Source organism: Pleuronectes platessa, chromosome 2 (genome assembly GCF_947347685.1).
Source record: "Pleuronectes platessa chromosome 2, fPlePla1.1, whole genome shotgun sequence".
Classification (NCBI taxonomy): Eukaryota; Metazoa; Chordata; class Actinopteri; order Pleuronectiformes; family Pleuronectidae; genus Pleuronectes; species Pleuronectes platessa.
In genome coordinates, this window is record NC_070627.1 from 28,593,574 (window position 1) to 28,621,389 (window position 27,816).

General features: G+C 39.7%; 2 protein-coding genes and 1 non-coding gene across 4 annotated transcripts; 2 read left to right on the plus strand and 1 right to left on the minus strand.

Annotated features, from left to right (window-relative positions):
• The first annotated feature begins 964 nt into the window (after window positions 1-964).
• On the plus strand, window positions 965-14,599 carry LOC128453963 (casein kinase II subunit alpha). Of its 2 annotated transcripts, none has more exons than XM_053437083.1 (13): window positions 965-1,118; window positions 6,208-6,513; window positions 6,607-6,718; window positions 6,826-6,927; window positions 7,990-8,040; window positions 8,285-8,344; window positions 8,572-8,655; window positions 9,276-9,386; window positions 10,234-10,335; window positions 10,631-10,731; window positions 10,961-11,109; window positions 11,198-11,287; window positions 13,032-14,599. In XM_053437083.1, exons 2-13 carry the CDS (start codon window positions 6,413-6,415, stop codon window positions 13,145-13,147), a joined length of 1,179 nt encoding a protein of 392 aa, XP_053293058.1. In that variant the 5' UTR covers window positions 965-1,118; window positions 6,208-6,412; the 3' UTR covers window positions 13,148-14,599. The 2 variants fall into 2 exon arrangements, with proteins under 2 accessions (XP_053293058.1, XP_053293064.1); XM_053437089.1 differs by having other exon boundaries at window positions 13,050-14,599.
• Window positions 8,091-8,230, plus strand: LOC128425856 (small nucleolar RNA SNORA57). The gene has a single exon (XR_008333193.1). It is a non-coding gene; the product is annotated as a small nucleolar RNA SNORA57 (small nucleolar RNA).
• A 2,377-nt stretch (window positions 14,600-16,976) lies between the features above and the next one.
• styxl1 (serine/threonine/tyrosine interacting-like 1) lies at window positions 16,977-24,588 on the minus strand. The gene is given in 12 exon segments (XM_053429641.1): window positions 16,977-17,130; window positions 17,748-17,860; window positions 18,216-18,263; window positions 18,530-18,555; window positions 18,557-18,573; window positions 18,877-18,983; window positions 18,986-19,006; window positions 22,702-22,801; window positions 23,720-23,723; window positions 24,298-24,343; window positions 24,484-24,529; window positions 24,532-24,588. Coding segments are annotated over 12 exon segments (717 nt in total). The 3' UTR covers window positions 16,977-16,998.
• Between the last annotated feature and the right edge of the window lie 3,228 nt (window positions 24,589-27,816).

The window sequence follows — 27,816 nt, forward strand, 5'->3', positions numbered from 1 at the left end:
TCTCTCCCAAGGACACTCAGTCATGCGGAATAAGGGTGACTGGGATCAAACCGCCGACATTCTGCTTAGTGGATGACCCGCTTTAACTCCCAAGCCACAGCCGTCAAGAGCCCTAATGGACACACCATGAAAAAACATGAAACATGAAAATGAAAAAAATAACTGACTAAATATTTACCATTGTCATATTTTGACAATATTTTTGTGTTGCAGATATGATAAAACAAGGTAATACGTCACTGAAAGATAGTAAAAGATGTACATCTATTTCCTCGTCTACAGTACTTCTTTCAAGACTCTTATTAATTACAACCAATTACTCTGCAGAAAAAAATGTCACAGTTTTATGTTTTTTCGTCAAATGGATTCGGTAAAGACATGCCTGATGGTCACCGCTGTGCCGACCATGTTCTGAAACCTTTTTGGTGTCATTTATTATCACGCTGCAGCCTCTCTCCTGCTCTGAGTGCCGGGACTGACTGAGTTCATCAACACACACAGCAGAGTCAGAGGGCAACAGGGAGACAGTGAATTATGTAGGGAGCAAATTAACTAGTGTGGACCTTCAAACTTGTATGTATGTATATTCTTCATCGTGTTCTATGTTCTCAAATTTAATGTATGTTCTCAGATGTAATGGCAAAGTGTTTATCAGCCATGCATAACGTCTGTAATGTTTCTTAAGAGCATGTGGTAATAAGGTCATGGATGGACCCTGTCAGCGATGTGAGGGATGGAGAATGCCACAAAGCTCCAAAACAGTTTATTATTTTTTTAAAGATATAGATTCAGAACGTGACATGTAGTTTTGTTCTTGAAACGTGTGCTACATCCACACATCGGGGTAGAGAGTGGCATCAATGCTCCAATAATTCAATGAACGTTGAGCAGCAATGCGTGGATTGTGGTTTTAATGGCCTGCGACATTGCTGTGGTTTGTCCCTCCGCGGCTCCCACTGCAACACTCGGAGACGTCGGTGACGGTGGGCAGCCATATTGTCTCTGAAACAGCAGAAATCCCTCACAGGCACACCGTATACGGAGGGAGGCGAAAACCGTTGGCCTGGTATAACTCTGCTCTGCTGGGAAGCATTCCGGTCGCCGGGTTGATCAAGGGGGTAAGTGTCCGCTATCGCTCATTTTCTCTGTTGAAGCTAGCGACAGCTAACGTTAGCCATGCTACAGTTAGCAGGCTAGCAGTTTGGACCCGCCTACAGACGTCAACTTTCCAACACCTTGAGCTCGCTGTCGATTAATCAGGGCTTTGCTAACTAGCTAATCGTACACCACCGCGTTTTAGTTACCTGCAGGTGTTGTTCTGTGGAAATGTCCCCTAACTCTTCAGCTTTCACGTCAACAGGAGGCAAACATTGCGGATGTCTCTGTGAGCAGCTGTTGACAGTTTCCTTGAACTAAACGCCTCTTTTATCTGCTAATCATTGTTCCCTTATATGATAAAAGTGGGAGCAAAGTCAATGTACTACTGTATGTGGCCGTGACGGGTCTAGAAACATGAAACACTGAACAGATCACTAGATCCCCTCCATCTGGAAAAGGTCTTCAGTCATGTGGCGGTGCATTATATATTCTAATATTTAGTTCACTGTGAATTATTCCGAATAATGTATTTCCATACTGGAAGACGAGACACATCGGGCCCAACAACCAATCAATCGATAATATTTGAGCTTTTACCCCCACGCTAGTGAACGGTGAGTTCCGCAAGTGTATCCGTTGTTACCAGGGTTAGGCTGATTACCCCCACGTTGTTTAAAAACGAGATTTCAATTGTCAATAATAAATTAGATAAGGATCCTGTGTAGCAAGCTGCTTTATTAATACCCTAGCCTGTTAAATATTTATCAAACACAGTTGAGCAAATCTATCTGACAGCTCACCACCACTGACAATTGTTATACTAAATGAATGTTTAAAATAATGGAATGGACAACTTTGCTGTTAAAATAATAGTCTGCACCATGATCCACTTGTCAGGGTGACATCATTGCACTCCATTAATGCAACACACCTGCTTCTGTGAGGGAGGTGACAATAGTTATGTACTATTAAAATCTCAAACCAGAATTAGATCGGCAACCGTGGGGAAAAATAACTCACTGAGCCATGATAGTGTGAATAGAAGAAGACATCATGTTTCACGCAAATGCACACAAGTGCATGCACATTCACAAAAAGTCAGGGAACTGTAAGGGGTCTGCTTGATCATTTTAAGCAAATTCTTTAAACATGAATACAGACTCATTATGTCTCAGCTCTTTTACTCATGTAAGCAGTTTCAACTATAGTTTCTGTCTCTGTAGAAGGCTACACCTCCTATAGCTATTACACATTCACTCCTCTGTTGCAATATAAAGTTTACCTTAAAGTGGAACAAGGAAGCTAGAATCTCCAGCACGAAACCTGGCTAGATGACACTTGCTAACATCTAGCGTTACAGATTTTTCATGACTTGACCCCCAGCCTTCTGTGAGTATCATTTTCTGCCAGCGAAATTTTAGCTAGTGAGCCTGACTATCAAATTATTTTCGAGTTGTGTCATTTAAGCTGCTGTTTACTATGAAGTCTTAAGTAACAGTTTGTTGAATATATAAATGAGCGTTAAAATGTATTCTTGTGAGATCTACTCTTAGTTGCCAATCTATTTGGTCACCTTGCTAGTTAATACTAATACAATCTAAGATATTAGTTCACAATAAATCCTCAGATCATGAAGTCTTGTTTCAGTTGAAACAGTTTTTAAAGCTTTGTTGACCCAATATATGCTACTTAAGATGTAGGTTGTGAGTTGAAATTTGATTATTTGCTTACACTTCAACACAACAATATAAACCTCTGTCTTCTCAACAAAATCACAGCCCTCCTAATGGTAGGATGTCTTGCATGACAGTTCTATTTACATGAGTTTTAGGTTGGTTTACATTATGAAGTGGCAATTGAACATATATTGTTTACAATTTAGTGGAAACAAAATCCAAGTTCCCCTGCAGCAGCACTTCATTGACTGAAACTTGTCTCATTTACAATATGGGACAATTAAAATCTTTATCTCTAGCCAGTCAAAATTCTGGACAAGTATGTTTTAGTCGGTGAATGCCATGAGGAAGCATATGAAAAATATGCAGACCATATTGTGCACACTTTTCTACATAAATTTACACATGTATGGAAACGTGTTCTTAACTTGACCTGTGTTGGAAAGATTTTGACATGTGAGTTGCTCTGATGGTTGGTTGGCAGTAGAGTGGTAAAGAATAGAGTTGGCTGTTTTCACAAGATCAATAATTTGACAACTCATCCCTTCCCGCTCCAGTAATTCAGTGGGCTGATGTGAGTCAGTAGTGAATTTGTGTAAAACACAATTCTAAAATTATAGAATGAATAATCGATTTTAACCGTAAAACATTTATAAATTAGATGATAAATTAAAAGTTATCGATGATCGGCGTGATCCCAGTCTCCCCCATCTGCATGCCGAGTGTCCTTGGGCAAGATACTGAACCCCGAATGGCCCATAGATTCAGCATATGAATGTGAATAGGTGTTATGTAACGCGAGACTAGAAAATACTATTTTACCCATCTCTATCTTGTAATTAATTCATGACTATAGCTAAAAGTTAAGCTAAGTCCACACTTGTTTAACTTTTAAAACACTTCATTTTTGCTACATTTGGAGTTTTCATGAACTTAAAACAGAGAACAAATAAAAACGGTCTCTGTTGACATAATTTTACTGGTTCTGTATAAGTTTTAATTCACGTCCTTTGTAAAATGTCTGAAAACGCATATCTATATACCTCTTATTTACACAGGGAATGCGCATATCGGTCTTAAATAGGAAGGCATGCGTGTGACAGTGTACATGCTAAAATAAAAGCTTCCCTCCTACACATGTAAGCATTACTCATTGTAGTGATGGCGAGAAGAAGCTTCATGAAGCTTTCCATCCAATTGGTTCGCTCATGGGCCGAAGCTTCATGGTGCTTCATTTGCTCAGGGTTCGTACGGTCATGGAAAACCTGGAAAAGTCATGGAATTTTAAAATGTGTTTTCCCAGGCCTGGAAAAGTCATGGAAAAAAATAATCTCCCAAAAGTTTTGGAAAAGTCATGGAATTTTGTTATATTAATATTTTCATGTTGTTCATTTTAGGGATGGACCTAATTAATAGACGATGAGTTTTGTCGATGACATTATTTTTTCATGGATGAAAACTATTGCATGTTCGCTATGTGGCAGGACGTCGGAATATCCGAGTTGCCTTGAACGCAGCACAGCGAGGATGTTAGCATTTGGAGAATGCAGCCCGGAGCTTACCTGCGCTGCTCGGCTTCATGTCCGCACACGGACCGTCAGTCCACCTGGAAGGGAACCCGGACAGACCCGGGTCTGTGTCAGGGGTTCCGGGAGTTAGAGCGTGACAATAACTTGACTGAGAGGGCGAGAACAGTCAAATTCAGCTAGCTCCAAACGGGGCTTAGTTTAGAGTACAGCAGCGCATATTTTCAAGTGTTACCAGTGAACAGATCCCGTTTAACTGCCACAAGAGCTGTTCATCTTCGAATAAAGATCTCAATGAGGAAACACGCTTTGTTTTGTCTATTTTCACTGCATTTTAATATAGCCTATAAATAGTGAATATTAATATGAAAATATTAATGATTAATCGAAAATCGATCGTTAATTCTCCCAACGATCGATTAAGACCATTTAATTGAATGCCCATCTCTAGTTCATTTATGAGTTTTAAATAATTCATATGCTTTTAAAGAAATACGCTAAAATATAAGCAGGCATACTTGGGTTTGTGTAATTTAAAGTATACTGTATGCCTTTGAATTCTCATTGTTAGTTTGAATACTACATTGCCACTTTTTCGCAAATACACCGAGATTTCACAAAATGTTCGGTCATGGAAATTTGGTTTAAAGTCATGGAAAAGTCATGGAAATCCACTGGTCAAAATGTGTATGAACCCTGTTTGCTCTACTGCGCCATCAAGTGGACATTAAATGTTAATGTAATTTTAATGAAACCACGGCTTTGGTGTGTGAAGCTTTGAATTGAAAAAAATATTTCATGATGTTTGTGGTGCCAATACACGTAACACGTACAAAAGGGATAATAGTTTATTTATTTTTATTAAAAAACAACAGCTTCTCAACAGTGCTGGGTTTCAGGCGGTTTCCTTTTTTAGAAATAATTTCGCCTGCTTTACAAACGATCTTTTCACAGGGCACAGATGAAGCTGGGGTACAAGAAAAGATACCGCAAGTTTGTACAAGTTAAGAAATAAATTATTTCCCCCCCCCCAATACTCTAGAATGTATTGCAAGCTAATGCACAATAAGTAGTAGGCCCTTATATCGTTTCGCGGGCCCTTATATCTTGAATCGCACACCGAACCCGCGAACCATTTCCTGAATCAGTGACTTGGTCGGCCGGCTCGCGAGGCTTCGGACGTCATCACATACGTCATCACATACGTCATCAACACAAGCCTCGATACGCGCTTCACAAAAATCATCCTCGATTACTCGACACACGCTTCGAAGCCTCGACACGGGAGGACACATCACTAACTCATTGTAAAAAGTAGAATTCATCTGTCTGGCATTGCATGCAAAGACATTACCTGCCGGTAAAGTACGAAGAATTGAGTGAATGTTGTGTTAAAGGACAGTGATAATTTAAATGTGGAGCTAAAATGCTTTTCTGGGTAGAGACTTTCTTTTTTAAATGCTTTTTGAACTTAAACATCACGGTGGATGTAGCTTCAAAACATGATTTGTGAGCCCCAGCTCTCTCATCACAGACGTCTGGTACAAAGCTATTATGTGGTATGCACCAATCCAGCTGTCAATAATATGCTCCCTTATGAACCAGACATCTCTAGGTCGTTAATGTTAATATGTGATGTTATCGTTCCTGTATTAACTCACATTTACTTAGTGAGACAGAGCAAAACAGTATTGTAAGGTTTGTTAGCTTTAGCTAGCTCATTATCAGCCAGGTTAGTGTTGCATTTACTGTCAAATAAAGATCTCATTGACAATTATTTTTAATTTCCTATCCCTGTTAACTTATTGGGGGAGACAGTTAATACAGCAGGGATGGAGATACTGATGTACAAGCATGAACCCTTAATTTAGTTTTTCTAATCTTTTCTCTCTCAACTTCTCCATTAGCTATTCCACCGTGCCCCTGGTGGCCCCTCCCCCGTCCTCAAACAACCCCCCCCTACCCCAAACCCCTTGTCCTGTTGGGATCACCCTCCCCCCTCCCTTATTCCCTACCCTCCCTCCTCTTCCTCTCTCCATCCCATCCTCCCTATACTCCAACCATCCTTTGCTGCGATAAAAAGTCCCCACCATCTCTGCCAAGCTGTCGGACATGTCAGGACCCGTGCCAAGTCGGGCCAGAGTGTACACAGAGGTCAACACTCACCGGCCCAGGGAGTACTGGGACTATGAGTCCCACGTAGTCGAATGGGGGTAAATACCTTGTTGATTCTCACACACTTGCAGTATGCTGCTTGACAGCTCTTAACCCTGCTGTTTTGCTGTCCTTTTTTTCTCCCTTCACAGAAACCAGGATGATTTCCAGTTGGTGCGGAAGCTGGGGCGTGGCAAGTACAGCGAAGTCTTTGAGGCAATCAACATCACCAATAATGAAAAGGTGGTGGTGAAGATACTCAAGGTAAATCCCTACAAAGACAGAGTTCAAGATCGAGTCAGCGAATCTGATTGAATGATCAAATTCTCGTCTGTCCCATCTCACAAACCTTTTCATCCTTTTCCATTTAGCCTGTGAAGAAAAAGAAAATCAAGCGTGAGATCAAGATTTTGGAGAACTTGCGTGGAGGTCCAAACATAATCTCCCTCATCGATATCGTGAAAGACCCTGTTGTAAGTACAACTCGACTCTGTGGTCATTGTTATAGCAAATGTATATATTGTTCGTGTTTTACATTTTGTTTGCTCGGGTTCTGAATAAATATTAATGTACCAATAGCGTGGTGAGCCCACCACCTGTGTAAGATTATCAATTTCACTTTGGCTGGAGAAGTATGTGTCTGTAAGTACTCAGCCATCGATGGCTTTAAGGTAGATGTGTCTAAGCAGTTATACAGTTTAGTAATCCTGTGTCAGGGCTCTCTCCAAAGAAGGCGATGAATTAAGAAAAAATACAAACAGGAGGAAGTAAGTAAGAGTCACTGTGTTGTTAGTATTTTGTGTTGTGTAACTGGAGGCAAAAATACAAATTGCTGCCCATGCTGTTAATTGATAAATCATAAGTTTAAAGCTCCAAAGATTTTCTGCTTGTATTTACATAATTGTAAATCAAATTACTTTGAAGTGTGGCGCAGACGAATTATGTAATAATTCATCACTTGGGCCCTGGCAATGTGTGATTTTTAGATGCATATATATATATATATATATATATATATATATTAATAGCATATCAGAAATGTAATATATAACTAGTGAGAGCTGTTGGTCAGTTGTAGCTCTAATTCACACTGTAAGCAACAATTATCATTTTTGGGTGTGGTCAGAGACTAATAAAAGGTTAGTTAAGAGCATGTTCATAAATCACATGCCATTTGTTCAGAATGGCAGTACATATTTCCACCTCATCTTTGGTGAAGCACGTGAGCCTGTAGTTTGTGAGATAAAATGGTAAACAAACAGATTTGCCGAAAGTGAGACCCGGCCTGACTGTCCACATGTTTGTCTCCTGACTGAGTTTCCCTGCTTACTCATGTCTGAAGGAAATTAATGGACATGTTTGAATGTGGCCTAAGTGTTGCTGACAGTGTGGCTGCTTAGTTAGTTCATTCAGAGTTTGCTTTAGTCCCTTAGTTTATTAGTCTTTGTGATTCAGACAAATTTAACTGCAGTCAGTGGTAGTTGTTGCTGGGTTACACTGTAACCTATTTAATACACAACGTTTACATTTTGCAGTCCCGGACACCTGCTTTGGTCTTTGAACATGTCAACAACACAGACTTCAAGGTAGGAGCTCTTTATAACGATTTGTAAAACTTTGTGTGACAAAATGGAACCCTCCTGTCTTGGCATGCTCGATGTTTTACTTTACACGTGTGTGTATGTGATGGAGGAAAATGAAAGAAGTCCAGTGCTATGTCTTCGGTGCAAGAAAGTCAACCATTTTCTGCTTCTATCCTCAGTCACCGATACAATCCTACCTGTTGACAGGTCCATTGAATAAGACTAATTGCTTTGTGTTGGTTTGCAGCAACTGTACCAGACCCTGACAGACTACGACATCCGGTTCTACATGTACGAGATCCTCAAGGTGAGTCTTCAAGCTGCCCCTCAGCTCCTAAATTGTAACATCTAAACATCCTGAGGCTGGTGAAGCATTAAGTTCCCTAAACAAGACTGTTGAAGCCTTTGAAAGCTTGAATTAAAAAATATTTATTTTGTCTAGTAGGCGGCATCATTTTGTAATCTGTTGCACTTTTGGAAGTACTTGGAGCAAGAACTTTCATACTTATAGTCCCTTTGCTCTCTTCTCTGTAGGCCCTGGACTACTGCCACAGCATGGGAATCATGCATAGAGACGTGAAGCCACATAATGTGATGATCGATCATGAACACCGCAAGGTGAGTGATTCACACAGTCAGAGTTTGTACACCTTCAGCCAAAACTAGACATCCGGATTGCTGAAGACCAATAGAAACAGATGTCAGAGTGCTATTTAATTGCACATATTCACGTGTCCTGTTAAAATATAAAGCTATGGAGAGAGTATTAGTTGATATTTATTGGCATTAACAGAAGCCAATAGCACTGAATGTGCATCATGCCCCCTGTGCAGACAGTATATGGCATCACAAAAATCATGACAACAGCCAGCTGACTTTTCTGCCACCACCTACGCCTGTGGATTTAACCAATGAATTGGATGTCATCTCTCCCTTCGTATCATATGGAGGGGGTTAAGAATTCCAGAAAACGTTATCATTGGACACAAAATGTGAAAATGCCTATGAATTAGTCATCAAACAGATACACAGTTTACTCTCCTACTGACCCTTTTGCCTTTGCTAATAGATGTTGTACAGTTAGATTTTTCATATTACAATGGTACAGCTGCTTATGTCGTTTTCAAAAAAACACGTTGGAGTTTGGATGTAGCCTCAGAATCATTGTTTTATTAACATTAGTTTTTTTTTCTTTGCCCATTACAAGAGCTGTCTAACTGCTTCATTTCTGTCTGTAGTTGCGCCTTATTGACTGGGGCCTGGCTGAGTTTTACCACCCAGGACAGGAGTACAATGTCAGAGTGGCCTCTCGCTACTTTAAAGGACCTGAGCTCCTGGTCGACTATCAGGTTTGCCCATAAGATTGGGTTCTTCAGTTTGGATTTGGTATATTTGAATTATGTGATATACGTTAGTGGAGATCTTTTTGTTTGGCCATTTGCATTCCGTAGGACCAGATGTATCTGTCCCACATAAACAGAGATGCTGCTGTTGACAAACCAAAGCATTTTTACTATTGGATCTTTTATCATAATTAATAAAAACACGTACACAGCAGAGCAGAGGGCCCAAGTCACACATCTTAGTTTTGGAAAACTACTAGCATTTCCTCACCATCAATAACAACATTAGCAGTAAGAGAGAAAGAAGGACAGAGGACGGAACATAACTGTGACCAGTGACGTTATTTTTAAACTTCACTCAGTGTTTGAATAGGAATTGTACATTTGTTTCCAAGGTTTTATTTTTGATTCATGATGACTTAGTTTTTCTAAACATCACTATAAACTACTCAACACATTTTGATGTGGATTAATTATAATCAGGAAAAACAAATGTAATTCCTGGTCTTGATTTTTCTGTTACCATTTTAAACAAATTCCTGTTTCATGGATTAAATAAAACCTCTGAACTGAATTTCAGTTTTGATATTTGAGACAGTTGATACCTATTCAGCTTCGTGCATTTATTTAATATTCTATGAAAACCATTTCAAAGCTCTGGCAGGATCCACAGACCGCTAATTTGCCTCATCCAAAGAGTCTTTGTATTGTCAGTGGCCCACACTGCAGTTGCAGTTTTAAAAAGTTGTGTTTATTGCTGATTGCCAGAGGGAGCTGGATCATTTACATTTGATGATAAATAAGTCATCTTTTAAACAGACGTGGGCTCCTCTAAGACGTGTGTGTGTTTCAGATGTATGACTACAGTCTGGATATGTGGAGTCTTGGCTGTATGCTAGCAAGCATGATTTTCCGGAAGGAGCCCTTCTTCCATGGCCATGACAACTATGACCAGGTAAAACCAAAGCAGGCAAAATTCTCCTGCTGGTCTCCTTCAGCACCTGATATGTGTTTGGAGGCGTATATGGCCACTTTATAGTAAAAGCCACATAGGTCTTTTCATTGCAAAGCAAGGATGATGACAAGTTAACAGAAAGACCACCCCATTGAGACATCGACTCAATAAGAAATAGCATCTCTGGCCACACATCTCATGAAAGTGAAGACCACCTATGAAGGTTTCAGTGTCTCCAGAGGTTACAAGCTGTTTGTTCCTTGTATATATATACATTTTTTTTTCTTTCTTGTAGTTGGTGAGAATAGCCAAGGTTCTGGGAACTGAAGACCTTTATGACTACATTGACAAGTACAACATTGAGCTGGAACCTCGCTTCAATGACATCCTGGGAAGGTGAGATCTGGTACCACGGTCACATGATGATGATGATGATGATGTAATAGTTATACCGGCTTTTGTTTGGTTGCCATTTGTAGTACAGAAAAGATTAAAAGGCAGATTTATCAATGCTCCATGATGAACATGTATGTTTATCATGTATTGATTAATGATCAGAAGACTCCACTTTCTTCAGTGTAAATTTATGTCCTAGTTCAGGTGCTTATTTTGTTTATCCCCTTAGGCATTCTCGCAAGCGATGGGAGAGGTTTGTCCACAGTGAGAATCAGCATCTGGTCAGCCCAGAGGCTCTGGATTTCCTGGACAAGCTGCTGCGCTATGACCACCAAGCCCGGCTTACTGCCCGTGAAGCCATGGATCACCCTTATTTCTGTAATCCTTCATGAATACGGCTTCCTAGATAATCCAGTGGTTTTGTTTATCAGAAGGAAATTACTTATTTACGTTATGTCCTCCACAGTCCCCATTGTGAAAGATCAGTCTCGTGTGGCCGGATCAACCAACCTGCCCAGTGGGAACACATCTGTTAGCACAGCCAACATGATCACTGGTGAGAACACGTGTGCCATTAAGTCATCACACTGCCACACTATACTCTCGGTAAAAGGATTTTAACTATTATTAACTCTTACTATATTCAAGTAGTACTTTTGACGGTAATTTCTGTTTTGTATTTTACATTAAAGTACTGGAAAACACAACTGATCAGATATCTGCATAGTGTAAGCATATTATCTAGACCACTGATTTGGAAATGAGAACAAAGGCCAGAGTTAAAAATCCCTCACATTTTGCAGAGTTGCTCTCTCTTTCACCTTTGACCTCACCATTGCAATGCATACATATATATTTGGTTACATATACTTTACTTTCACATCAGTGTAGGTGTCTTAAATAATTGGGGTACACTGGACTCAATGTTGATTTAGAGAATGTGGTTGTGTAGGTCAACAGCTGTCAGTTTGGCTGATTGTTCTGATCAGGCTGTTTTCCTAGAAGAAGTGAAAGTCTGTCATAGGGTTGAGAATTTCACTATTAAGTGTCAAATTTACCTCGATAGTGATTAATATATAATGAAATACCCATGTAAACAGGATTTTCCATTCCCCTAGCAGAGAGTTTTGGAGTCTTAGAATAAGATCACACATTGAACATTACGTTTTTGAGGATCCTTCGAAGCGTCTCTTAAAGGGCCCATATTGTGTTAAAAAACCTTTTCTGGGCTCTTTTTTTTTTGTAGGGAACCTCAAAGTATTCAAAACAGTCACGCAGCAGACTTTTTTACTAAGTCCATTCTAGGAAATATGTTATTGAAACGTCGCATTACGTACTTCCTTCCCCGTATGATTTCATTCGGATATGGGCCCTTTTAAATAGAAAACGTAAAATGGGCTGTTTGACATCTTTAAGAGGAATTTGAACTGTAAATAGAATAGAACACTTGGCTTGTTATCTCACTGATATCGGATAACCTTCTGTACTGACATCAGCAAACAGCATATTTATTACTCTGTCTTTAGCCAGGCTGTGTTGGGATAGCACAGGAGAGACTTGACCCCATCAATGTACTCAATGTAGCTCAGGGCCCCTGCATCATGGAAAACCTGGTAACTGTCAGGGCAGGTTTCCAATCCTGGAAAACACGTGGAAAACGATAGGCATTGTAGAAGTTAGGTATAATATCTTTTCTGCATTTGTGGTGGTTTTTACGAAAGAAAGACCTGACTTGTTGTCTGGAAGGAGAATAAAAGATGAAATGACATATTTTTATTTATTTCACAAGTATGGCGAAATTCAATTATTAAAAATTAATGAAAATAAAATAAATTTACAGGCATTAACATTCATAGAATCAGGAAGTTTTTTGTTTAAGCAATTTACCTACAAACTAAAAGCTCAGCATACATTTAATGAAGCAGTGCTTTTTGTCGAGTGGAAATACAGATCTTTTATTATGAAATATTTGGGTTGGAAATTGTGTAGATTGACTAACGGACCTCTGAAATAGCCAACATCATTCAAACATTTGTGTATATATAATCTACAAAAGTGAACAGTAATAAAGTAAATGCAGTTTCATTCGTGTAAAGTGGAATGATGCCACTCAGTGACTTTTGTGCTCTCAGGTGTGTTAAGGAGTATTTGAGAGGAAATCTATAATTGTTTCCAATCATACTTTTCCGTTTTGGTTTCGCTTCATTTATCCACAACACCTTGCTTTAACTTTTGGTTGGGTTATGCCTGAGCAGACTCTATGTTGTGTCTTTTCTAATGCTGTCTGTGACTCATCTCAGGTATCTCTGCCTTGCCAGCCTCAACTGCCCTGGGTCCTCTTATTGGCTCGCCGGTCCTGTCTGCTGCCACCATTGCCCTGAACACCCCGGTGCCCGCTGCTGCTGGCGCCCCGTAGTGACACCCCCATCTAAATCCACACATACTCCACCTCATCTCCCCCACCGACACCACCATCCAGCATGGGGGAGAGGGAACCTAGACAGGTGCCTCTCTGCCAGCCCCTCCCACATCCAACCTAACTCAGCGTGGCTGCGCCTCACCAACCCTCTGTCTGGAGGAGGCTGTCATCAAAGAAAAAAAAAAGAGATGTTTTTGCATTCCTTTTCCTTCTCAAATGAACGTGTTAAGCTGACATCTGAAATGAATGTTCTGTGTAAATGAAACATGCAGGTATTCCATTTATTTCCCCACAAGCTGTAGTGAATACAAATGGGTGAATGTTTGTATTTGGGGAGTCTGAGAGGGAGTGTCATCCATGGCTGACTCTGGGTTTCATCACATCCTCCTGTGTGTTTTAGTTTGGGTGGTGAATGCACTGGTGAGAAAGTACATCAACAGAAGGCAAAAGAAAAGTTGGCCATCAGGACCAAAAATGAGCACATCCTGAATAGTTAACTTCTGGAGCACTGTCAAAAACGAGACCATAAGAAAACACTTAGTTTACCTCCTGACGAGTCTTAACACCCTCAAGATCATAGCACTTTGGAAGTGTTTGGTGCTGTCCCTGTGCTCCTGGTGTATGTCAACACAATGACACTTCAACACTTTCTCTGCCTGAGTAGTTCTGTTATATATATATATTTTACCATACCAGACCAGACCACCAGTCATCTTTTGATCATGTCCGGCATTGTTAAAGCTGCTCTGAATTGAAAAATGTTCTGGCAGCTGGATATGGGTCATCACCATCCAGTGGTTGGATCAACTCTAGTGTTCTACTTGGATCTCCTAAGAAGCCAGATAAGGTTCATTCAGGTTCCTGACGAAATAGTTTCTCAACCGTGCTGCTTTCTAGATCCTTGATTTGCTTCAAGAGGCTTTTCTTGAAATAATTTCAAGACATAACCAAAGTTTACTCAGTAGTTTGGACAAAGAGACTGATCAAACGTAGTTTTATTTTGTGGCCGTTAGTCATGGAGGGGCCTTGATGCAGGTTGAAGATGGGCGATCTAGTGAACATGCTGACAACATGATACAATAAACCTCTGCAGGTGACTGAAGTGCTGTTAGTCTTGTGACATGGGTAAGCTTAGTGATGAGTTATACAGTTAATTGGTTTTCCCCACCATGTTAAGGGAGGAATAGAAGTTGAAATGTGGAATAGCACTTGAAGGGTAGAATCATGCCCCGCGTTTTAGTGTCAAAGTTTGAAAGTGTACGTTTTAGTCCCTGAACATACACATCAATTTTTTTCCCCCATTTCAAAACCTTAAAATGCAAATAAATTCAAACATGTACACGTTGACCTGTGAACGGAGCAGTCCCTACATCACTGTATATATTTTTATGTTCCAATGTAGAAGACTAGTATTTGAAAATATTTGTGTAAATAAACGCGTTATATTTATCGGGTACATCTGGTTGATTTATATCTGTCCTGCTCATGCAGGCTATTCCCACACTAGCAATGTACAAGTTATACATTTTTCAAATGATAAATCCTAAATCTCTTGATACATAAATTCTAAAGACAAGTTCACACAGAGGCTGTGTAGTGGTGTCCTATGTACAAAAAGATGAGACAAAGTCCATAGTCCTCATTTTTTTTTAAATGGATTGTAAGTGTGTTTCTGACCTAACTCAGTTTTCCCTTAAATCTTATGACTAATCTTCTAAAGTTAGTCCTACAGTTTTTCTCGAGTGCTTCAGCACGATTTTGAAAACGGCCCGGTTTTTCAAAACACTACACACAATTAGCACAACCTCACACACAACTAGCAGAACACCGCAGATCCTTTGCAAAATGAAACACCCAAAATTATACACTGATTTATAAAAAACATTACCATATGAAACACATTTCATATGACTTAATTCGGTTTGAACCAGTTACAAACTGCTGTTGCTAACCTAAAACACTTTTAGCAATTCCACTTCTCGGTGATTAGAGTACTGTAAGTGAGGTACACAGAATGTGCAAATATACAATAAATTCACCAAACACTACACAAGACTGATGAAAATATAATTTATTTCTCTCCAAATACCCAAAGCAGTCAACATGTGAAAATGGAGAATGACAACGAAACATGTCCCTGTTTTCACTGTAAGCTCAGCAAATATCAGATAAACAGGTTACAATGACAGATTTCACTGTTTAGCTGCTAAGATTTGAACTCTTAGTCCAGCCTCCCTCAGCCTCAATCTGTGGTTCACGACATGGTCAACTAGTGTTGCACGAATTTCATTTGATAAATTTGGTCCTCTTCTTCTTTGAGGACATCCTCCTCCTGCCCCAGGTCTTCCTCTTCCGCTACCTCCCCCTCATCCTCTACCTCTGGCACGGCCTCCGCCTCTTCCTCTTCTTCCTTCTCCTCCTCCTCCTTGGATTCCCCCTCTCACCTTCACTTTTCTTCTTCTGACTCCTTCCATTTTGGTGGAAGTCAGGTGAACTCACCTGCTGCATTTTTATAGTGCTTAAACCTGATTGGTGTGTCTACAATTAAGCAATCATGTGTTTGCGCACCTGATGGCGGTGTTGAAACAATTGGCTCATAGGTGTGGTAATTTATCAGTGCTTTGGAAATGCAAGGAAGTGACATCATCATATACTTCTGTGTCTAATGTATACAAGTGTAATTAGTGTTTTGCAAATCACTGTGTATATTGTTTGGGAAAAAGTGTGAAGCTGACACTGCTTATAATGGTGCAAATCTGGGCCTATGTTTTGCTCCTTGAGTCTTAGCTTTTGATAATAGTGTAATACTTTTGATTTGATTTTAGATTTTTTATGCATCGAAAAAAACTTTAAAATAGAATGTGTTTTGTCAGACAGCCTTTAAACTTTAATATATCCCTGCACAAGGCAAGAAGTGCATATTTTATCCACCTTACATCGGTTGTAAGTATGGACAAGAGGAATGATCACAGCAATTGATAACTTTTGTAACAATTGATAAATAGGTATCACTATTTTGAGCGCCACTTCAAAACTCACCACCACTTTTAAATGCTAACATTTAGGTTTTGGTTAAATACCTCTACAATGTCACCTGAGAACAAGGCAGTTTGAGGGCAAAGTATGAAGCTGCCTGGGGTATCAGATCTGCTGGGTCCCAGGTTCACTGTGTGACTTCTTACTGGGACTTTGCAACTTCTAAGTACACTATCAACTGGGTCCGACATTAATAAGTAATATGGCCCCATAAAAATATAGTTTTTATTGCCAGCCTTGACAGCGGTGGGTATCACCTTTTGAATCTGTGTGAGAGTTGATGGCAAAATGTTCAATGAGAAAGCAACTGTCACAATGATAGCACAGCTGTGCAAGATACAGTCACAAACCTTCAGCTGTGTATTAAGGCCAGGTTTGAAGATGGATATGTTCTGACCCTTGAGTACTTAGGTAATCATGTTATAACTTAGTAATAACAATTAAGTACTCATGCCTAACTGACTTATTAGGGTAAAGGTAAAGTACTTATCTTATTCATTAATAACATCATCCCAATTTTTCTCCATCCACCCAAACAGGTCGAGGCAGATGGCCCCCCACCATTGAGTCTGGTTCTAGAGCTTTTTTCTCTCCACACTCGCCAAAGTGTTTGCTCATTGTGGCAACTCTTGGCTTTCTCCCAAATTTTGTAAAGTCTCGACCTTACCAGTGAAGTGCAAAAGCTGCATCAAATCATATTTTTATTGAGCCTATGTAAAATATATGTAAAAAACGACAAATTACAATAATTCTATCTGAGGAAATAATAATGATCATAATATTGGTGATAATAAACTAGTCACATTCCCTAGTTAAAAATGAGGTTCAGAGATATCAGTCACTTTAGTTCCCATGATGTGAAGCTCCCAGTCAGACAGCTGCTTTAGAAAGCCTGTGTTTGGCCTCATGATGGGTTTACATTTCAGAAGATACTTCCAGGCCTCCTGAAAAAAAAGTCAAACTAATAGCGTTATGTTCACTGAATGTAACTTTAAATTCCATATCCATATGCTTTCTTTCCATGACCCATATCAGTCTCATATATTTTTCACGTTATATTGCCAGGCTGTAGATCAGAGTATGCTACTCTAAAACCACAGCTTGTGCACTTTCTACACTTACTTTGTACAAATTCAACAGACAAAATAAAGAATAACATGATAAATTATGATCCATAGAGGTGCTGGAAGGTGATGTCAACATAAATTATGTTTTTGATCTTTACAAGCTTTCCGATCGTGGAGTATTAGCCTAAAGGATGCAGAGACACTAATGGTGTCATTTTCTGACTTAATTTAATGGCATCCCTCATCATGTGACATGATATGATGGGGAATCTTTTTCTCAACAATAGAAGTTTTAGATTGTCTCACATTTATTTGCAAAGATATCTGAGAAATGAAATATCTGCACACACTCACACACACACACACACACACACACACACACACACACACACACACACAAAAACACACACACACACACACACAAAACGGACAGGTGAACACAATACCCTGCTTGCACAGCTATGCAGACACACAGGGTAACATACCTCACTTGCCTTCAGTGTGTATTTGAAGTGATGCATGAAAAAGATAATGATAACGGTGCTGCAGCGGCTTCTGCCCTGTCTGGAAACTTCCAGGACACGAGAGTCCATGTTAATGTGTGACCCTGAAAACAGGAGATAGTTTACAATTCAATGAACTAGAAACTAGTAATCCACGTAAATGGGGATATATTTTTAGGGAAGATCTTTCATAGACTGCGGAGCATATCATCTCTACTGCATTTATAACCAATTAACAAGTATTTTCTTTTAAAAATAAAACCCAAATATAACCTATGTCCTCTAAGTTGAAGTAAAGGAAACGATCGAATTGACATTTATTACTTTTCCAAATTCAGTTTAAGCAATTAATACACACTTTATTCATGTTTGTGGTCTTGATTATTGCACTTTACACTGAATGATTAAATCACAAATTTGTTAGAATGTCTCATTTCAATCAAGTATAGCCTGACTTACCAATAAAATTGCAAATCCCTTCAAAACTTGAATACAAATCAGAGAGCACTGACAGGGATGTTAAGAATGGCATGTTTCCCCTTCATGGACCTAGATCCAAATAACACACAAGAAATTCAGAACAAACTCAACAGCAGCTGTATGTAAAGGTCAGAACTGTAATGATATTTCAGATATTCAGTCCTGCCGTACTCCAGAATTTCACTCTGTGGGATGGTGATGATGGTGATGATTTTCAGATCTGTGAGAATACTGGGGTATTATTATTATTATTATTATTATTATTATTATTATTATTATTATTATTTTATAAAGAAGTCCTGCTACAATTTCTAGTGGTCTTCATGTTTTCAAGCTCCTGCAGCATAGAAATGTAGTATTTCCTTAAATGAAGGCCAGGGCATTTATTTGAGGCTTGTATTCTTCTAAATCCCTCAGTTTACTAAACATATTAGATCACAGCAGATCGATAAAGTGACTTTAAAGCAAAGAAATTAGGTCTAAATAACCTGGTCTAAAACTTTAAAAGTAAAGTATAAAAGCCTAAATAACTCAAACTTGTGGTTAAGTACAGTATAGTAATACGTGTTATTATTCTGATGAACCTTAACAGCCTTATTTATGAGTGTATGAACCTCCAGGTCAGTTGAGTTTGTCTTACCATAATGGTGTACATCATTTTCTCCGTCCTTAAGAACAGGTACAGAGCTGAGAACCTCTGAAAGCCTTCACTCAGTATGTGGACCGGACAGAGACTTGCTTTAGGACCTGAGCACATTCAGCTGCTCTGCCTGCACAAAACAAGATGAACTTCACTTAACAGGGCTGTGGCTTAAATACCGACTGAGGGCTTTGCCTGCTGGGAACAATTAGCTTTCATCTGTCAGAGAAGTGAAGGGGGATAAGGGAAAATACAGAAATTACATACAAAACATTGTCATCATACCTACACAGCATTGTGTTATCTTAGTCAACTGGTAAACAGCCTTTTCAACTCTGCAGAGATGCTTTGAAAAAACATTTAAAGCAGTGGTTCTCAAAGTGGGGGGGCGCGGACACTCTCTAGGGGGGCGCGATGTCAGAGGTGAACATTTTTTTTTACAAAAAAAAAAAAAATAAAGACCGACCACCTGTCACTGGTTAGTGAAAGCTCCCTCAGTGGCAAAATGCTAGGGGCTGGACTAACACAAACAAATCAAATATTGTTTCGTTCCTGATCCACCAATCAAAAGAGGAGCGTTATCATTTGAACGCGAGTTGCACGTACGCTTCCGAGTATAAAAGTAACTGTAGGCATGGTCAGCACTCACCCTCACTGAGACGACACCCTGCAAAGTTTGTGTGATTGCTCTTGTTTCCTCTATCATTAAGATATTCATTGCTTTATAAACAGTCTTTTTAAAGACTCACTCCTTCCTTAGTAATAACTTCCTGCACTTGCAGTAGGCCTATTCGTAGCCTAATCTAAGGAGTAATTTGCTCCACAGTCTTTTTTTAGAAAGCTCCAAGAGCTAGCCTTCTAGCCAGCTAACTTCTTCCAACGGCAGCTAGCCCTTTTCTCCTTAACACCTACCTTTACATCTTCAATCGTCCACCGTGTTGCAACAAATAGAACACCAGCACTTGAATACTATTCTGTGCTATCCCTGTCTACATTGTGTACTCTTCGTTTTGTTAGGAACCATTGCCTAGCACAGCCTTATTCATTATTCGTGTGCAAGTCGCTCACAGCCACACATACAAACACATTCACAAGACCACGACGTTGCAATTAGAACTTTATTAACATCACACACACTGTATCAGCAAACAAACACAACTATGGACAAGTTTCTGATTCATAAAAGTCAGGCAACCGATGCGCCAGTTGCGAAGAAGCCAAAGCTTTGCAAATATGACGAGAGCTATTTGCAGTTTGGTTTCACCGTCACTGGCACGACTGAGCAACCTCCTCAGTGTGTTTTGTGTGCCAAGTTGCTGGCAAATGACAGCATGAAGCCATGCAAATTAAAAAGGCACCTCGACACCAAACACTTGAAAGAGAAGCCTGTGGACTTCTTTAAACGTAAACGTGATGGCCTCCAGCAACAACAAACCACCATCTCCAAGCATAGCACTTTCTCCAAGCAGTGTCTGGAGGCATCGTATGTAGTGCTCATAGAATTGCTAAGCTTGGCAAACCCCATACAATTGCTGAAACACTGATTTTGCCGGCCGCGCAAGACATGTGTAGAATAATGATAGGAGAGAGTGCAGCTGCTAAACTCATGTCAAATGACACTGTGTCACGCCGGATATCAGAAATGTCTAGTGATATCAAAGAGCAACTAATACACTACATTCAAATCAGTCCTTACTATGCACTGCAGCTGGACGAATCCACTGACATCGCTGGACAGGCCCAGCTTCTCACTTATGTCAAGTATGTGCCGGAAAAGGAAATTGAGGAGGACATCCTGTTTTGCCGGCCTCTTCAGACCCGTAAAACAGGGGAGGCAATCTTTAATGTCCTTGACTCGTTCATCCAAGACAGTGGTTTGGGCTGGGGAAAGTGTATTGGCCTCTGCACAGATGGAGCGCAGTCGATGACAGGGCGTGAGCGTGGCCTCGTAGCTCGCATCCAGCAAGTTGCTCCACTTGTCCAATGGACACACTGTATGGTCCATTGCGAGGCACTTGCTGCCAAGAAAATGCCACCGCTCTTCGAGTCAGTGCTTCACCAGGCCGTGAAAATAATGAACCACTTAACTCCCGGTTGTTTGGGGTCCTCTGCCAGGAGATGGGGTCAGGGCACGAACAGCTGTTGCTGCACACTGAAGTTCGCTGGCTCTCCATGGGGCGGGTGTTAAAACGGCTGTATGGGCTGCGAGAGGAGGTCAACATTTTTTGGACTGAAAGTCAAACAGATCTGGCAAAGCACCTGGATGATGCCATGTGGCTTGCCTCTCTCTCCTATTTGGTGGATATTTTTGACCGGCTGAATGGCCTTAATCTGTTTTTGCAAGGCCGCGAATCTAACGTTCTGCTCCTCGCTGATAGAGTGAATGCCTTCACGCAAAAAATTGCTCTCTGGCATGCTCGCATCAGTTCTGGAAACTGCGACATGTTTCCCAGCCTTGCAGACTTCATTGCCGATGCACGTGGCACTGATTTCTCCTCTCTCCTCCAATCAGCTGCTGATCACCTTTTAGCGCTGAAGAATCAGTTTGGGTCCTATTTCAAAGAGGACTACCGTTCATTCGCCTGGGTTTGGGATCCATTTCTCTGCTCAGCAGACGAGCTGTCAATAGACATGCAAGAGCAGCTTATTGAGCTGAAGAGTGACAGTAGACTAAAGCATCTGTTTTACCACCTCCCCTCTTTCGTCATTCTGGGTAGCAATGATGCCGGAATACCCTCAGCTTTGCGACATAGCCTTAAAAATTATCCTCCTTTTCGCATCAACTTATTTGTGCGAAGCAGGCTTTTCAAGACGGACTGCGCTCAAACTTAATATCGCAACCGCGCACAGATCGAGGATGACCTGAGGATATGTTTGTCAAACATTGCCCCAAAATTTGAGGACCTTTGCGAGGCAAATCAGGCTCATGTCTCACATTGACAGACCTGCAAGATTTCTTTTAAAGATCACAAGAGGCCCATAATAATAACAGTAACTTAATGATAGCAATAATGACACTTATTATTATTATGATAATAATAATAATATAATGATGGTGATAATAATGTTGATTATTATAATAAGAAAGCATGCAGGCTCACATAGCTGCTAATATTAATAGCCTATTAACAGGCCTACTACTACTGATCATAATCATAATAATAATAACAATAATAATAATAAATAGTTAAAAAAGTAATAATAATTGTCTGTATGGGCCTAACAATAGCCTAACCTTGACATGTCAGGCCTATCAATAACAATATGCTATCTATCTATCTATCTATATATGGTGGTGTAGTTGAGGGCGGCGGTGGCGGGTGGGTGGGGGGGCCCCAACTACCCCTAACCAGCTTTGGGGGGGCCCAGCTTGTAAACGTTTGAGAACCCCTGATTTAAAGGGATAGTTTGCCCAAAAATGTAAATTCACTCATTATCCTCCAATCACAATGCCAATGGAGGCGTGGGGGCAGCTCTTGTGAGTTCTCACGAGAACTTGTGAGTATCGCGGGTTCTCATGATAGCTGCGGTTACTGCAGCAGTAACTCGCTAATCTCGTCTCGCAGTTACTGCAGCAGTACCTAAGAGGACAACAGACGACATTCAGGCATTTTCTGTAGTTTTTTCTATGTTTTTTTTCTTCTGTTTGATGAAGTGGGCGCTATTTACTTCAATTGTATGGGTTTTGACTGCAACACTGTTAACCCCTGAAACACAAAAAGTGTTTTGTTGACTCAAACACTTCAAACAAAGTGGTGAGAAGATAATTATTGAATTTGCATTAATGGGTGAACTATCCCTTTAATTATTTCTTCAGGTAGTTACCTTTTTCATGCAAACAGTGTGTGGTGCTGTCGTAGACGTCCACATGCTGCATACTGTCAACCTCCGCAGCCACTGGCAGGAGGAATTTACCATCTGAATCCTGGTAGAGTCACGCAGAAGGTTTTGACTTCTCAAGCACAAAATAATCGTAGGAGGGATTATAAGGAACTCAGAAACTACTCTGTTGTGCTTTATTACTTGTCTCTACATTCCTTACACCCACATCCTCCAAACAAAAAATAAAAGCAGGATGCTGACCTCTTTCCATAAATACCACTCTTTTGAGAAGTAAACATATCAAGTAGTTTACCATTTTATTGAAAAAACCTTGGTAAGGAATTCTAAGACATAAGTGCTTGTAATTAATTGTTGTAATTAATTAATTGTATTCTCGCTTCTGTTTGTGTGATTGAGCTTTTTTAGTTTTGTTTTCCGAAATGTAACCTTTACATAAGAATTCAGTATGTCAGTAGGTCTTCATGGGAAGATCAAAAATGGCAGATGATTGCCCAGTGAAATAAACACCAGTAGTAGTCTCCTTTTTATATCAATTTAATTTCAAACATCTAGAACATGTGTATACAGAAAGATACAATAAAAAGATAACTACACACACGCCAAAAACCTGAAACATCTACTAACTCACAATAATCAAACAGAACAAAAAACTATAAAGGTCACCGGAGTGGTAATTTCCTCTTGAGATTGTCAATACATTGCCACTGACTGTGATGTAATTCAAATACATGGCTCCTTAAGCCAGTCTCAGGGGAACATACATCAACATACACAAACTAATTGCAGCCAAATCCACCTGAGACTCCACAAACCTACAGCCTGAATCAGAGTCTCTAATCTCTTCTATATAAAGACTGGGCTCCAAATCATTGAGCCGCGTTTAAAAGCGAGGAAAACATTAAAGCCTGCTGGGAGCTTTCAGGTCAATTTGCCTCCAAGCAGTTCTGCTTGATATATGAAATGGTTCCAGTAAAGATGACTCAGGGTCCCACCAACCCACCTTCCTGTTTTTATACAAATATGAAAGCAACTGAGTGATGCAATGCATGGCATTAAACCGCACTTACTGTAGTGTAGTATTAAAGAAACATTCTCTGATTCCCTAATCCCAAAGCTCATCATATATCTCACAACCAATTCACATTTTTAAAGCTTCACTGAGATGACTAGACGAAGTGGGCTGTGTAGTAAAGGTATCTACAAATTGAGGTATTGGATGTGTTGAGGTATAGGAACATGAGGGAGGTCACCTCTAGATCATTTCATTCTTTATAGGTAGCAAAGAGATATGCAAGCTGACTTTTACTCTTTCAAGGTTGATAACGGATCTGATTTGTTGTGTACGTTTGGGTTGTCTCAAAATGCAATATCTCAGGAAAGCCGAGATAGAAATTCTCTACATTTGGCTCAAACATTCAGTTGGTATCAAAGATGACCTGATTACATTTTGGTGGTCAAAAGTCACAGGTCATCACATATATATTCACATGCTTATCATGAAAAACTTTCATGAAGGCTAATTTTAAGTGCACATATCATTCATCTGACATGAATCCTGAAACTAAGTAAATTTATAACCATATTATGATGTGACTCGTGTTGTAATCTTGAATTTCACGAGCATCTAAAATCGATACAAACAACACACGAGTACATTACAGCTTAATTAAAGCAGAGCAGTCAAACTGAAAGAAGCTCCTATATAAATGGTGACTTTGACTCCGGCCCTGACAACATGCAATAACTATAAATCCTGTCCCTTACCAACCAAACAGAGCTAGTTAATGTCTGCCAGACTCGAAACACAGCCCTGCACTGTTTGAGGACGTTGTAAAGCTCAAACGGTTCACACGTCCTGACTTTGGCCATCGCAGGACAAAAACTACAGGAACAAATAGCTGGAAACAATATATCAAAAATAGCTCAACAGTGCAATGAGCCTGTGGGGAAACAAAACTTAGCATCTTAAAAATTAGCATGAATTCAATTGTTTTCAAAGTTTGTTTATATGGGTCATGTTGCCAAGCAACTCCGCCTCTTTCCTCATTGGTGGTTGGTGAGAATGTAGAGCCTTGAAGTCATAATGACACATTTATCTACATTTCATACAGTCAACATTGTGCAGATGGTAATGATATTAATTAGTCAGCTGCCTGGCTGTATGGATGAGTAAGATATACTCAAACAAGTAGACGTTAGCTATTTGACCAAAAAACTGCTAACGATTGTAGAGTTTCATCCTTTGGTTACACCAAAAAATTACATTCATAACAGTCCTGTTTTGGAAACATTTGTTTCATACTGTACAACAACTACTAAGCATCTCAAAAATACTCCTCATCAGCTGAGGAAATTATGCAAAGGCTGATCATTTAGAGGATATATTTTTTTTCAATCTGTAGGACGAAATAATAAAAAACAGCTGTATGCTGTGATACTGATGTGCAGTTCTTATAATAAAGAAATAATAATAATAATAACAACTGTATTTGTATCGCATTTATCTAAAAAAGGTTACAAACAAATGAATGAACTAAATAAAAGGTATACAGTTCAGTTCAATGTTTCCTCTTGACCCAGGGCAACCTTCAGAAGATGAGAAAGAAAACTCCCAAATCATCTCAAGGCCTGAAGGAAAATGGGTACAGCATGCGCGCGTGCACACACACATACACACACACACACACACACACACACACACACACACACACACACACACACACACACACACACACAAACTGATGGGACAGAACTTTGCATTGACTTCCATTCAATTTGGACAGCCAATACCTTATCCCTAACCTTAACCATGACCAATTCATGCCTAACCCAGAACTTAACCCAACTCTTATCTGACCCCTAACTTTACCAAGGACCCTAGAAATTACATTTTACCTAATGGACTGGGTTTTGGTCCCCATCATGGATCTCTTGTACTCCAGACCTCTACTGACCTTATGGATGCTAATTGTAAGTCACTTTGGATAAAAGTATCAGCTAAATGACATGTAATGTAATGTAATGACCACTCCTCTTTGTTCTCCTGCTTAGTTTCATCTTCTTCTTGTTTTCTTTCAGGCCCAGGCTCCTCTTCATTCTTCTCCACCAGCAACAGCCATCCTCTTACTGCTGCTTACTTGCTCACATCCTCCACAGATGTCCCCACCCTAACACAATGGAAATTTATTTTGTTTGCAATGCTAGTCCTTGATACTCTGAATAATACAGAAATGTAATAATCTGTCTGTATATGGAAACTAGCTACTACTAAGAGGAAATGGTTCGAAAGAAAACTGTCTATTTTTAGTTTGGTGGATTATCCAGAGGACTATTAGATTGGTATTGGAAAATGGTGTTGCTGTTTTATGTTTTTAAATGTCTGTCAAAAACAGCAGAAAACGGATAAAACAAAATTATCCACAATGCTCTGTATACAGTGAATACCACTAGAGGGAGGTCACCATTCTTTTTTCTTGAATGACTTGAGCTTTCCTCATTAATTGATAATGAAATGTCTGTTATTACCTTTCTAACTGTAAATTCACATTTCTCTACTGAGATTGTATCCACTGTTGTTCTTCTTTGTTTTCTTTGATGTTCCCTTTCCATCTTTCCTCTGACCTCGCTCTCAGCCTCCTCCTCCTCGGAGCTACTGCAGGGTTCAACCACGAAAGAGACCATGGTCTCTACAAGATTTGAGCTCCCAAATGTTATTTCACCCATTTTAATTTGTTTCAAGAGCTCTCAGCTTTCAAGAACCAAGATTATTTTTAAATTTTTCCAGAATTTAATTAAAAAAAAACTGCATAAAAAAGGTTGAAGGGATCTCCTCTCACTGGCTCTCTCTGAGGTTTCTACATATTTTTACCCTGTTAAAAGGGTTTTTAGTAGTTTGTCCTTACTCTTGCTGAGGGTTAAGGACAGAGGATGTCACACCCTGTTAAAGCCCTATGAGATGAATTGTAATTTGTGAATATGGGCTATACAAATAAAATTTGATTGATTGATTGATTGATTGATTGATTGATACATTTAAAATATTTTCTATATATATATATTTTTACAGTGAAATCAGATTCAAGAAGTTCCTTACATGCAGTCATAAGCACTAGTCATTTAGTCCCAGTGTACGTATGAATATCTCTGTCCAGAGGGGGGCAGTGTTGCTCCATGTGACACACCATGAGACAGAGGGGCCATCATGCGTGTCTCTCTGGATAATCATCAGGATGAGACTAAAGACAACAGGCAGTCAAAGCTGTGTGTATTGATACTTTGGGATATGTAATGGTCAGATATGGTTCATGTGACATGCTACATTTATAAAAATCCACAGTTATTGTTTGGATGTTTTTGTTGTCGTCCTCTGCTGCAGTTTGTCCAGAGGCAGGGGCCGACTCTGTGTGTGAGTGTGTGTGTGTGTGTGTGTGTGTGTGTGTGTGTGTGTGTGTGTGTGTGTGTGTGTGTGTGTGTGTGTGTGTGTGTGTGTGTGTGTGTGTGTGTGTGTGTGTGTGTGTGTTTGTGTGTGTGTGTCAGAGAGCGAGAGAGAAAGAGAGACTGAATGTGAATGGGAATGATTTATGTTTATTCATGTGAAGATTTGTATTTCTTTTGTTTCAATCAATCAATCAAACTGGAAAGGAGTAATAAAAATAATACAGGCAAAATGGGAAATACAATAAAATGATGAGCTACTATAACAAATAAATTGATTATAGCAAAGCACTTAAATGTTGAGATGCTCTGGGAGGATGTGGACACCACATTGATTACATTTGTCCGATGCTGTGATACACCAGTCCGTTTTAATGGACTGGAAAAGACTGGTCTGTAAACACAAACAAGTAAACAGGGGAGCTGTGGTTTGTCTGGAAAAAACACTGAATCCTTTTCATTTCATTTTATTTTAGTGAGTTGTTTTTTAATTAAAGAGTTTATGATCTACATGGAGTACAAATTCAGTTTTGTTTCGAGTTACATAGAAGCTTGATAGTTAAGCTATAATCAGTGTACTCATATGATGGGAAATAATTAATTTTCATAAGGAATGCCCATCTCTGTCTCCTGAATAAAATGTGAATACATGCAAATTAATTC

What these genes read in the sequence shown, in the direction of transcription:
- LOC128453963 (XM_053437083.1), top strand. Translation starts at nt 6,413, where the DNA reads ATGTCAGGACCCGTGCCAAGTCGGGCCAGAGTGTACACAGAGGTCAAC. An exon ending in ATATCGTGAAAGACCCTGTT is followed by an intron (nt 6,928 to 7,989) that starts GTAAGTACAACT and finishes TACATTTTGCAG; the next exon opens with TCCCGGACACCTGCTTTGGT. An exon ending in TCGATCATGAACACCGCAAG is followed by an intron (nt 8,656 to 9,275) that starts GTGAGTGATTCA and finishes TTCTGTCTGTAG; the next exon opens with TTGCGCCTTATTGACTGGGG.